This window comes from Dipteris shenzhenensis, chromosome 1 (genome assembly GCF_047967505.1).
Source record: "Dipteris shenzhenensis isolate YYH24624 ecotype China chromosome 1, Dip_SZ_1.0, whole genome shotgun sequence".
Taxonomy (NCBI): Eukaryota; Viridiplantae; Streptophyta; class Polypodiopsida; order Gleicheniales; family Dipteridaceae; genus Dipteris; species Dipteris shenzhenensis.
The window spans coordinates 37,022,703-37,034,498 of NC_141596.1; the positions used below are offsets into that span (position 1 = coordinate 37,022,703).

General features: G+C 42.1%; 1 protein-coding gene across 1 annotated transcript; it reads left to right on the top strand.

The window, feature by feature from the left end:
- Positions 1 to 699: 699 nt before the first annotated feature.
- LOC147905768 (ATPase 11, plasma membrane-type) lies at positions 700 to 10,513 on the top strand. The gene is made up of 21 exons (XM_087374497.1): positions 700 to 822; positions 2,016 to 2,135; positions 2,725 to 2,823; positions 2,981 to 3,118; positions 4,504 to 4,638; positions 4,735 to 4,914; positions 5,062 to 5,268; positions 5,759 to 5,878; positions 5,969 to 6,088; positions 6,200 to 6,322; positions 6,400 to 6,504; positions 6,584 to 6,728; positions 6,850 to 7,014; positions 7,123 to 7,361; positions 7,564 to 7,596; positions 8,159 to 8,240; positions 8,384 to 8,544; positions 8,634 to 8,807; positions 8,943 to 9,125; positions 9,550 to 9,728; positions 9,902 to 10,513. Exons 1-21 carry the CDS (start codon positions 769 to 771, stop codon positions 9,996 to 9,998), a joined length of 2,859 nt encoding a protein of 952 aa, XP_087230623.1. The 5' UTR covers positions 700 to 768; the 3' UTR covers positions 9,999 to 10,513.
- Positions 10,514 to 11,796: the final 1,283 nt, after the last annotated feature.

Below are 11,796 nucleotides of genomic sequence, written 5' to 3' on the forward strand. Positions count from 1 at the left end.
CGCTGGCTATGGCGATGGCGGAAAGCTGCCACCCTGCCTTTCTTGTTCCCCGTCCGTAGTGCGCATCCTCACTCATCCCACCCCTTCAATCATCCCTCGCCCTCCCATTCTTCTCCCGCATTTTATCTCTCCAGCTCCATTACATCCCCCAGCTCCCAGATCTGCCGTATCTTTGCCTCTCGTGATTTGCCAGTACCCTGACAGAGAGAGCGAGAGAAAGAGCGAAAGAGACGGAGCGAGACAGACAGAATCCGTCGTGTGTGGACTGCTTAGAGTGACTTCCTATCAGCTGCTGATCGTGTCCTCGCTTTATAAGTACTGCCCAGCTTCGCTTTGCTCCTTCTTGCTCCTCCTCAGCTCCCTATTTTGCTCCCTCCAATCCCTGGATGCTTCCCCAGCTTCCCTCCATGGCTCCTTCCCCGCCTTCCATCCTTCGCAGTTGCTTGCCTTAGGCTAGCTCCCACTTCGTGATTGCTCGCAGAATGCATCTTCGTGGCTCAGGGCCTTGCCTGCAATATGAGCTGCTCAGCTCGCTTCTACACTGAGTCTTAGCGATCCTTGTTGCTAGCGGAATTCGCTGCTGTGGACTTTGAACTTGGTAGGTGGGCGAACTCCTCCATCTGTGCCAGACTCTTGCAGCTTTGGTCCTCTCTTCAAGCCTCCAACCTCCCTTCGGTTCATATATCAGTAGAGAATTGATCTCCTGCTTCATATCTCAAGCTTACGCCTCCCAGCCTCAGACGCTCGGCACTAGTAAGCATTTCCGACATGGAGGACAAGGCAGCCAGCCTCGATGCCATCAACAAAGAGACCGTCGATCTGGTAATCTTTTCCTACAGTAGCTGAAGGTTTATCTTGCAAATGCAGTGGTGAGTTCTCAGCAGTTTGGTTCATGGAGTTTCTTTACACAATAATCGAAGCTCTTGCCTTTCGCCTGCATGCTACTAGTTCTCGCTCGAGTTTATTACCCTCTTCCTCACCGTGATAAGTAGTTCTTAAATCTCTGAGCGACTTGCATGCTGGTCCTTTAGTAAATTTTAGCTCGTATACGAGAGAAAGTAGCGTCTTCTGGAGGAAAATCAATCAAACTGCATGCGTGTGGGTCTTCTTGCTTCACGATCATTGAAAAATCTATTGGCTCAACCTCGTAGTAGGACGATCTCAAAGCATCCGGTATGAACGGAAATCAGGCAGCTGATTAATCGTCTCTTGGACTTTTCCTGCTCTTCCACACTCACTCGCAAGTGGGTTAATGCCGGCAAGCCTCTTTTAGTCAGTAGATCTGTTATCATCTGTAACGTTGGACTGGTCGTTCTTATTTTTTAACGTTGCGGTTTATACTGCGAAAAATGCGAGTATGTCGGGCTTCTTTGGCCTTAGTCTTCAAGAAAATAGGAATTTTGGCATCAACGAAGACCCTTCGAATTAAATCTAAAGAATAGGAACTCTGGCAGCAACGAAGACCCTTGGAATTACATCTAAAGAATTTAGGAGGACGAGAGTATAATCATAAGCCTCTGGTCACGTGACATCCTTCGCGGCTTAGAATTACGGACATTTATAGTCTTTATTTTCTCCCCACTGTATATTTGTTATTACAACCACATCAAAGGTACTCCTTTCACTCTACATTCTCTGACGAGACTCAGCCGTCTTTGTTCCAGCATTGTACTTTTCTTTGAAGGACCTGCAGCCACGTTTTCTTTGGTTGTTCCGTCCAATTATATAGAAGTTTCGCAGACTGCCCTTGCAAAATTCCAATAGAATAAAATCAAGCAGCTGATAAAATGTGATGTACTCAGTTAACATCATCTTTCAAATGGCCACATATGATATCATCTGAGAGTACCATGAAGAGGATCTAGGCCAGAACCACTATGGATGTGAGACCAATTTGCATGACTTGGGTGCCTTGGCATTTTGAAAGTTTCATCGTGGGTTTCTCTCAATTGCGTAACGTTGTCCACATATTTCCACCTTGAATCAGCAATAAACTGTGCGCTTGTAAACTGCAGGAGAACATTCCCGTTGAAGAAGTGTTTGATCAGCTTCGGTGCTCCAGGGAAGGTCTTACCAGCAACGATGTGCAAGAGAGGCTCACCATTTTCGGTTACAACAAACTCGAAGAGAAAAAAGTAAGAATTTGTCCCCTCTGCCAGCAAAGCTGGTTGTAGCTGTCTTAAATACTCTACACATTTGCCATTTATGATTCACCCTATTGTCTTCCTAGCGATGATTGCAATGATTCCTAGCGGTATGATTGCAAGTCCTTTTCAAACAAGTGAAGGGACAAGTTTAAAGTTTCATGTGAAATGCGAGTAGTACGAAGTTTGCGTCAGCCTTGTGTCAAATTAAATTTACATGATATAATGTCTGTGTAGCAGCTATGTTTGATTGGCATTAGAATGACTTGACACTAAAAACCCTCAGCATTCTGGTCTGTAAAAGCGTATTTGTCTGTGACCTGCACGGACTCTTGTGTTAATTCAAATTCTCCACATGACATATCTGCGTGGTGTGAGTGGACTTGTAAAAGATGATTTGAGGGCATCATTCAGTCAAACCTTTGCTTTTCATTTCAATTTTGTGCCAACAACTGCAAAATTCTACTGGCAATCACTTTCAGCTTCTTACAAGTTATCTTACTCATCGTGAGCACCCTGGCTGTTCTAGGTCGCAGAAGTTAATTGATTGGAGTATAATGCCTCTTAAAACTTTTTGCAGGAGAGCAAATTTCTCAAATTTTTGGGTTTTATGTGGAACCCCCTTTCATGGGTTATGGAAGCCGCTGCTATTATGGCCATTGCTCTGGCAAATGGTGATGTGAGTACATTATAAATGGCTCTAATTTTTTCTCTCTAGCTTTCAACAAATTGTTACTTTGGTATGGAATTGCCTGTGGGACAATCATGTCGGACTAGGACTTTCCATGCTGTGTTCATTTGCTGACCTGGCAGAGCCAAATTCTAAATCGTTGCAGAATAGGCCTCCAGACTGGCAAGATTTTACTGGAATCATCACACTGCTTGTAATCAATTCGACCATTAGTTTTATAGAGGAAAATAATGCTGGCAATGCTGCAGCTGCGTTGATGGCCAGACTAGCTCCAAGGGCCAAGGTAAACGCTTCCTATAAATGTATTCAGTCTATCCTGTCATACGTTTGAAAGGCTAACTGTGATGAAACCTGTCCATCATTGTAAAATTTATTAGCAGGATAAGGCCGTTGCATTTCGAAAGTCACTTTAATGTATAATCTTTCGGAGTAATGTGATGCAGATGCATAGATTTCAAGAAGCTTTTGCTCGATTTGTGTGTGAAATACTTATTTTGCCTTCTCTCTTCTTTGCATCTTGAATGATGACTAGGCCCAGCAGTAGAATGCAGAATATGCAAAATATCCAAGGCCTGATGTGCTTCCACTCTGCATTCAAGGGGAGAAACTGCCTTTGCAAGGGAGTTCTTCTCTGCCCAAGTGTTCACCATGAAAGGATTCCGTTTGTGGGCTACATCATCCTTATAACGTTGCTACCACATCTTTGCATCCTTTGTCAGGAAGGTGGATGCGACTAACACTTGATCCTCATCCTCCTCAAGACAGGCTGAGCTGAAGAAACACTCCACATCATAGCAAAAGACCTCCCAAGGGTTTGCTTTGCTACCATCAAATGCTTTGGGTTCCCTTGGCTTGATCTTAGGTGCGCCTGCAGCAGGTCTCTCTAGGAGCTGTCAGCCCCTCGATATCAGCTTCACCTTTGCTACATCAATCCGGCAAGTCCCCGACTTGACACTGCAGCATGACCACTTCTTGCTGCGTGTCTGCAAGGCTCTACTGCATCCTGCCACGAGGTCTCCCAAGCTCTCAAACCTTTGGTCGACTTGCACAAAATAGTGGCCTGTCCAGGAGCCATGCACGTGAGGCTTCTACTCGTCAATGGGCTGCTCCTGAGCTTGTATTTCCACTACAGCCTGCATCGGAGGGAGATATGACGATCTCTTGGGCTGAGCACCCAATCCACAGCCTTGAAAAATTTCCTTGAGCTTTGCCATGACTTCTGCTAATAACAGGAAGCTTTAACTTAGATGGCTCTTGAGCACTCGTATCAAGCTATGTGAGCTCTGATCCACAGCCTTGAAAAATTTCCTTGAGCTTTGCCATGACTTCTGCTAATAACAGGAAGCTTTAACTTAGATGGCTCTTGAGCACTCGTATCAAGCTATGTGAGCTCTGATACAACTTAGCTAAGCGTTTCCAGTGATGGAAAACTCACTCCTGCAAGTTTTAATTGATGATTTGCAGAAGGGGGGGATATGGAGCAAATAGTTGATGTTCTACTTTGCAAGGTCCTTCAATTTGCTTTTGCATGATTACCTAGAGGATCCATGAGAATATCTCTGACAGTATAACTAGAGGAACCACAGGAATAATATTGCCATCAGTATGACTGAACATACGCTAGGTGTTCAAAATAATATTTTTGACAGTACGCCCAACATATGCTAGGTGCTTCGTGATGGCCAGTGGAAAGATGAAGATGCTGCAGCATTGGTTCCAGGTGATGTTATCAGTATAAAGTTGGGTGACATTGTTCCAGCAGATGCACGCCTTTTGGAAGGCGATCCTTTGAAAATTGACCAGGTGCAAGTCTACAGCTATCTGTTACAAATTTTCAACAATATGCTCTACTTAGGAGCTGCACTCTGATTTGGGTTTCTTTTTGTCAATCTTATGCAGTCTGCTCTTACTGGAGAGTCATTGCCTGTGACCAAAAATCCAGGTGATGGTGTCTACTCAGGTTCTACATGCAAGCAGGGTGAGATCGAAGCTATTGTAATTGCAACTGGAGTGCACACTTTTTTTGGCAAGGCTGCTCACCTCGTGGATACTACAAATCAAGTTGGACATTTCCAAAAGGTATTTTGTTAAACCAACAGCAAGTTCTTCAATGCAATACTCCAGCACTTTGCTTACAAGTTTCGCATGAATCCCTTTGGCTCATGGTTTTTTCGCCAACGCCCTTGCCAACTGGGTTGTGGTCACTAATGGTTTCACCATTTGCAGGTGCTTACAGCAATTGGAAACTTTTGCATCTGCTCTATTGCTATTGGCATGGTTGTGGAGATTCTGGTCATGTATCCTATACAAGACCGGACATATAGACAAGGCATTGATAACTTGCTGGTGCTTCTTATTGGAGGGATCCCTATTGCTATGCCCACAGTTCTGTCTGTGACAATGGCCATTGGCTCTCATAGGCTCTCACAGCAGGTGGGTGATTTTAGTCATAGGCTTTTCAGGAACCTTTGTTTAAACCCAAAAAAACCCCCTTCATTTTTTGGCTGTGGAGACAGCTTGCTAGTTTAATGATTTTGCGTAGCCTTGCTGTAAGCTTTAAGCTGTCTTCTTCAATTTAGCAGGGGTTTTGTCATCACAGGAGCTCTGCTAATTCCAAGGCAACATATATGGCATTTACTTACGTGTGTTATCAATGCCACTTTTGGGTCCAAGAATTTCTGTTTTTGCCGTTGGTCATTCAGAGTTTAGCTCCAGCCTCCAAGGCACACATGGATACCTCGTTTGATATACTCTAGTTGCACATTTCACAGCCACTGCAAACATGACTTAAGTGATAAAGTTCAACTTGGAATTGAAATCGCCTGTGTGCTTCTGATGTCATTGCATTTTATCAATTAGCTACAATTATATCACCCATCTTTGAGTCTCACCTGGCTATAAATGCTTTTTGTTTGTCTACCAGGGTGCAATAACCAAAAGAATGACTGCCATTGAAGAAATGGCTGGAATGGATGTCTTATGCAGTGATAAGACTGGCACTTTGACATTGAACAAGCTCACAGTCGACAAAAACCTTATTGAGGTGAGGAGTAAATATAGCTTGTAGGTGATGATTGGGTGTTTCACGTTTAGACCTCATTACAATTTCTGAAAACACTTACTTTGCCAACAGGTGTTTGCTAAAGGTATTGAGAAGGATACCGTGGTCTTAATGGCTGCCAGGGCATCCAGGACAGAAAATCAAGATGCGATCGATGCAGCTATTGTTGGAATGTTGGCTGACCCTAAAGAGGTGGTGTTTCCTTTGAACTCTGTTTTCTATTCCGTAACTTTCTGAATCCTTATTGAAAGTCTCGTATGTCACATAAATAATGCATGTGGCATTGTGAACTTCTTTTTCCAGGCTCGTGCAGGTGTTCGAGAAATTCATTTTCTCCCTTTTAATCCTACTGACAAGCGGACTGCACTCACCTATTATGATGGCGAAGGAAAAATGCACAGGGTTAGCAAAGGCGCACCTGAACAGGTATTAGCATTGGCTGAATTGAGACCATAGGGATCAAAATCAAGACAAGTCCTTGACGAAATTTTTGGATGGTGCAGATTCTCGCACTTGCTCACAACAAAGAAGAAATTGAGTCTCGAGTTCATTCCACTATAGACAAATTTGCAGAGCGTGGGCTTCGTTCGCTGGCAGTTGCACGGCAGGTTAGGTGTTCTGTTTTCGTATCTTTTTTTGGTTTGAATTCTCTGAATGCTGTGCACAGCTGATATAATGCTTGTTCAGGAAGTTCCAGAGGGCACAAAGGAAAGTCCTGGAGGGCCTTGGCAATTTGTAGGGTTGATGCCTTTGTTTGATCCTCCTCGCCATGACAGTGCAGAGACAATTCGCAGAGCACTGAACCTTGGGGTGAATGTCAAGATGATTACAGGTGAAGTTCATGGCTAGCAATTTAACTCGGAAGATGCATATAAAAGATTTGATAGAGGCAAAGTGATACAGGCTTGATTTATTTGTGCTGAATTTTACTGAAGAGACATGTAAATCTATAGGTGATCAGCTAGCTATAGCCAAAGAAACAGGAAGACGACTTGGTATGGGCACAAACATGTATCCATCATCTTCTTTACTTGGACAGAACAAGGATGAATCTATTGCAGCGTTACCTGTGGATGAACTAATTGAGAAAGCTGATGGATTTGCCGGAGTTTTTCCAGGTATCTATCAATTGAATCCCTTCTAGATACTAAAATGAGAAATTTGGAGCTTTTCTCTTGTTTGAATTGCTACCGTTTTACTAATCGCACAGGGTGCTATTTTTTCAGAACATAAATATGAAATTGTAAAGCGTCTTCAAGCAAAGAAGCATATCTGTGGGATGACGGGTGATGGTGTAAATGATGCACCTGCATTGAAAAAAGCAGATATTGGGATTGCAGTGGCAGATGCAACAGATGCTGCCAGAAGTGCATCTGACATTGTGTTGACAGAGCCTGGATTGAGTGTTATCATTAGTGCTGTACTCACCAGCCGCTCCATATTTCAAAGGATGAAAAATTATACGGTGCTGTACTCTTCCTTACATTTGCACGCTGTGACTGACATTATGACTTCATCCAGCATTAGATAACCACTTCCATACTTCAAACTCTCTTTTCTCCAATTCGCTAGGTTAAGCAGAATAAGGGGGAGGAAAATCAATATTTTGTTAATTGCCATAGTCATTCAAGTTTAATATCTAAGATCTGCTGTCTCACTTGTTGCAGATCTATGCTGTTTCTATCACCATTCGTATTGTGGTAAGTTTCAGTGCTTTCAATAAACAATGTTTGGTACAATGCTGTCTGTAGTGAATCGTGAATCTTATGTGATATCGGTCGTGTTTGATATAATGCTGTCTGTATCAAGTAGTAAATCTTATTGGGCATCGCTCATTCCAAATTTGTACAAGTGATCTTTAGGAAATTTGCAGCATATGTGCATGCCTCATCTGTTTTGGCAATGCGCTAAATGTGAAAATATCAATTTCTTTAGTGCGCATTTTATTTTGAGACTGCATGGATCACATTGCAGTCTGATCCTACAGTTTGCTGTTGTGTCAGTGGATGTTTTGATTGCCACGAACTTCTTCTTTACTCCTTATCTGACATGTATATTATATATCGCGAAATTGTTCTTTTTGACTTTATTCATTCACATTTCCTTCAGTAGTGAGGCTGACTTTATAGTAATAATTTCATTTTAAAAGGGCTCAACAAGTTCTGTCAAGGTACTATAAAACTGAAAATAAAGATCTATTCAAGAAAGAGCAATGCCTTCACTGTTCGAATGATATTGGCTGAAGTATTGCCATGTTAACAGCTTGGATTTATGCTTCTGGCACTTATTTGGAGATTCGATTTTCCTCCATTTATGGTTCTGGTTATTGCAATATTAAATGACGGTACGTTGCATACAACTGCCTTGCTTTGATAAATTTCTTGTTGAACATGGGCATGCATAGTCATCCACATATGTTTTCCTTTTGGCTCATTTCGCTCCATAGAAATTTCAAACTGGCTGACATCTTCTCAAAACGCTATCAAGGTACAATCATGACCATCTCCAAAGACCGAGTGAAACCATCACCTTCACCAGATAGTTGGAAGCTTTCAGAAATTTTTGCCACTGGTGTTGTCATAGGCAGCTATCTCGCTTTGATGACTGTCATCTTCTATTGGGCAGCTGACAAGACTGATTTTTTCCCGGTATGGTTGTAAAATCATAATTTGTGCATGCATGTCCACAGTTGAATGTAGATGTACACAATAAAATTCAATGCTTTCTCTCATTGCAGAAAACTTTTGGGGTAAAAGACATCAGGGGTAATCATGATGTAATGGCTGCTGCTATCTATTTGCAAGTCAGCACCATCAGTCAGGCCCTTATATTTGTGACTCGCTCAAGGGGTTGGTCATTTCTGGAGCGACCTGGTTTGTTACTTATGACAGCATTTGTCATTGCTCAAATGGTATGAGTTCCTCTGTGAACCCACCTGAAGTCTTATTTTCTACACAGTTTTAGAGAGAAACAAACCTGCCTTTCCCCCCTCCTACTTCGAATCTCCCAATCTGAGCTTCATCTGATCTTCATGTTACACGTGCAGATTGCTACATTTATTGCGGTTTATGCAAACTGGGGTTTCGCCATGATCAAAGGGACAGGATGGGGATGGGCTGGAGTGATTTGGCTCTACAATCTAATCTTTTATTTCCCTCTTGACATCATCAAATTCATTATACGATACACGTTGAGTGGAAAAGCTTGGGATCTGATCATTGAACAAAGGGTCTCTCTCTCTCTCTCTCTCTCTCTGTGTGTACACCTGCGTGTGCATATGCGTGTGCCTGTGTGTAGGTGTGTGTGCAGGCATGGGTCATATGACGAGAAAGCTTGCATGGAATCACCCATAGACAGCTCGTCAGGCTCTTTTTCATGCTGGCTTAAGTTTTGCATGTTTGTCCTTGATGGAAACGTCTAATAATACTTCCTCTTTGCCCCATCCTCCCTTTTTCCTGTTTGTGGGTGAATTTGTGTTAATGGGACATCTATTTGAGGGAAACAATGAAGGCTATTTATTACTTATATAGGGATTCCTAAGGCACTGTAATCCTTTTTGTGGGTGCGTTTGGGAGCATCTCACCCCTTTTTATGTCCTTGATTGAATCATTCACATCAGAAGATTGAATTTTGATGACTTTTCTTCTTTGCAGACGGCATTTACAAGGCAAAAGGACTTTGGAAAAGAGGCACGCGAGGTAAAATGGGTGCAGGCACAACGAACATTGCATGGCCTACACCCAAAAGATACGAAGTTTTTCACAGAGAGAAGTAGCTATAACGAACTAAGTGAAATGGTAGAGCAGGCCAAAAGGCGGGCAGAAATTGCTCGGTATGTCCCATTTTAAGACCTGCGCGGGCAGAAATTGTCTCAGTGATAGCAAATTTAAGAATTGTGTTCTGTCATCTCTCTGTTTACAGTAGGTTCAAATCATGAGGAAGGGTCTGTTTAACTGATTAGAAATAACATTCTTAAAAGTGACTTACAAATGCTTTGTTTCACAGGTTAAGGGAATTACACACATTGAAAGGACACGTCGAGTCTGTGGTGAGGCTGAAGGGTTTGGACATTGGCACCATTCAGCAAGCATACACCGTATAAGTTTCCAGAATTTACTAATATGCGTTGGAACCTGTAAATAATGTCTGGTCAAGCCTCGATTTTCCCATCATAGCCCCTATACACTACAAACCCTTTGAACCCTTGCACAGGGTTCCAAAAATTTTAAGTTATTCATGCCCTGGATTATATTTCAGAGGAGGAAACAATCCTGTCGAAGATCGGATTAAGCTCAGGTGGTAGATTCAAAATAAATTCAAACGGTCTTTTCTACTGTGGAAAGAAAGATCACCGCCCATTACTCGATAGTGTATTGAGTCGATAAGCTTCCATGGAATTATTTCCCCTCCTAAGACTCTGACAAGGGTTTTTATTTTGAGGATGGCCACTTTGCTGGGTGAGGCTGTTGAACATTTACCATTTCCCAGAGATAATGCTAACACTTAAAAAGGACATAACCTAAGTAGGGTTAATGATGACTAGAGCATATTGTAAAAAGCGTTTATTTGACATCCTCAAGCTCTTTTTTGGGGGGGAAACAAGGAAAATTGAAATTGATATTAAATGAGCGCACAAGATCCTTGTGGGTAGTGTGTTCTCCACAAAAAGGGTCTAATAACATACTCTCTTAAAGGATACACATATGAAATATATTGAATAAAACTTTTAAATAAGGAAACTGGAAATCCTAAAGGCAAGGACTTTTGCCCAGATCCTTGAGGGTTAAAATATGTCCCCCTAGAGAACTTTTAATGGATATTCAATTACTTAGCTCCCTCCCCCATTCAGGAATTATTGAGATTAAGCTAAGTTATGAGGACCACATTGAGATTAAGCTAAGTTATGAGGACCAAAATTTCATCTGGCCCTGACCCTTTACCTAAAAATCTGTTGCATCCCATAGGAATCTGGGCAAGCCTAAAAATCTGCTCTGCCTTGAATTTTTGGTGCCTTCTAGCTTGTTCTGGCTCGCCTCACTACTCCTTTCTTGGACTCCTTGCTCCTCCTAGCTCGCCTCCCTACTGCTGCTTTCTTGGACTCCTTGCTGCTCCCCATTTCTTCAACTCCTTTCATTTCCTCCCTGTGCTCTCTCATTCTTAGTCTGTCAGCGACCAAAAGGGTCTAATAACATACTCTACAACGTAGGCTTTTAAAGGATAAATATGTGAGAAATATTGACATAAACCTTTTAAATAAGGAAGCTGCAAATCCTCAAGGATATGATGATGGTTTTTCTAATTAGATGGTATCAAACACACTACATGATCAATGGAGATTGGATTACTAGTGTTAGATAAGAGGGGTTGAACGATAATTAGGGGTCCATTGATTTATGTTATGAAAAGTTTATGGTTTATTTGTTGCATGCTATATACACAATGTGTTTCTATCATTTGCACGCACAATTTATCCAATTGCACTAATCAAGTACATGTAGGACTTCAATGAGACTATTTTGCATAACTTAATGAGCCTTTAGAAAGATTGGTTCCTAGATATTACCTCAATTTCCTACAATGAGGAACCCAAGTTTGTGAGCCACCTAGCTCACGTTTGTGTAAATTTTGATGGATTTAGAGATATCAATATTGGTGTCCTCGTGATCATTGGGCACATAGGCAATAGGTTCCTATCACGGGAGATGAAGTTCAGTTTCCTTCTCCAAGGACAATTAGAGGAAGATGCCTCGTCTACAGTCACTGCCTTTACCAATTCTATTGATTTTCTTCTCCCTAAAGATGACTCTAACCTACCTACACAGGGAGGAGGGGGAAGTAGCTAAATCCTTGCACCTACTCCAACATGCTTCCATAGAGCCCCATTCTAGATATCCATCCAT

What these genes read in the sequence shown, in the direction of transcription:
- LOC147905768 (XM_087374497.1), top strand. Translation starts at nt 769, where the DNA reads ATGGAGGACAAGGCAGCCAGCCTCGATGCCATCAACAAAGAGACCGTC. An exon ending in ACAAACTCGAAGAGAAAAAA is followed by an intron (nt 2,136 to 2,724) that starts GTAAGAATTTGT and finishes AACTTTTTGCAG; the next exon opens with GAGAGCAAATTTCTCAAATT. An exon ending in CGCTGGCAGTTGCACGGCAG is followed by an intron (nt 6,505 to 6,583) that starts GTTAGGTGTTCT and finishes ATGCTTGTTCAG; the next exon opens with GAAGTTCCAGAGGGCACAAA.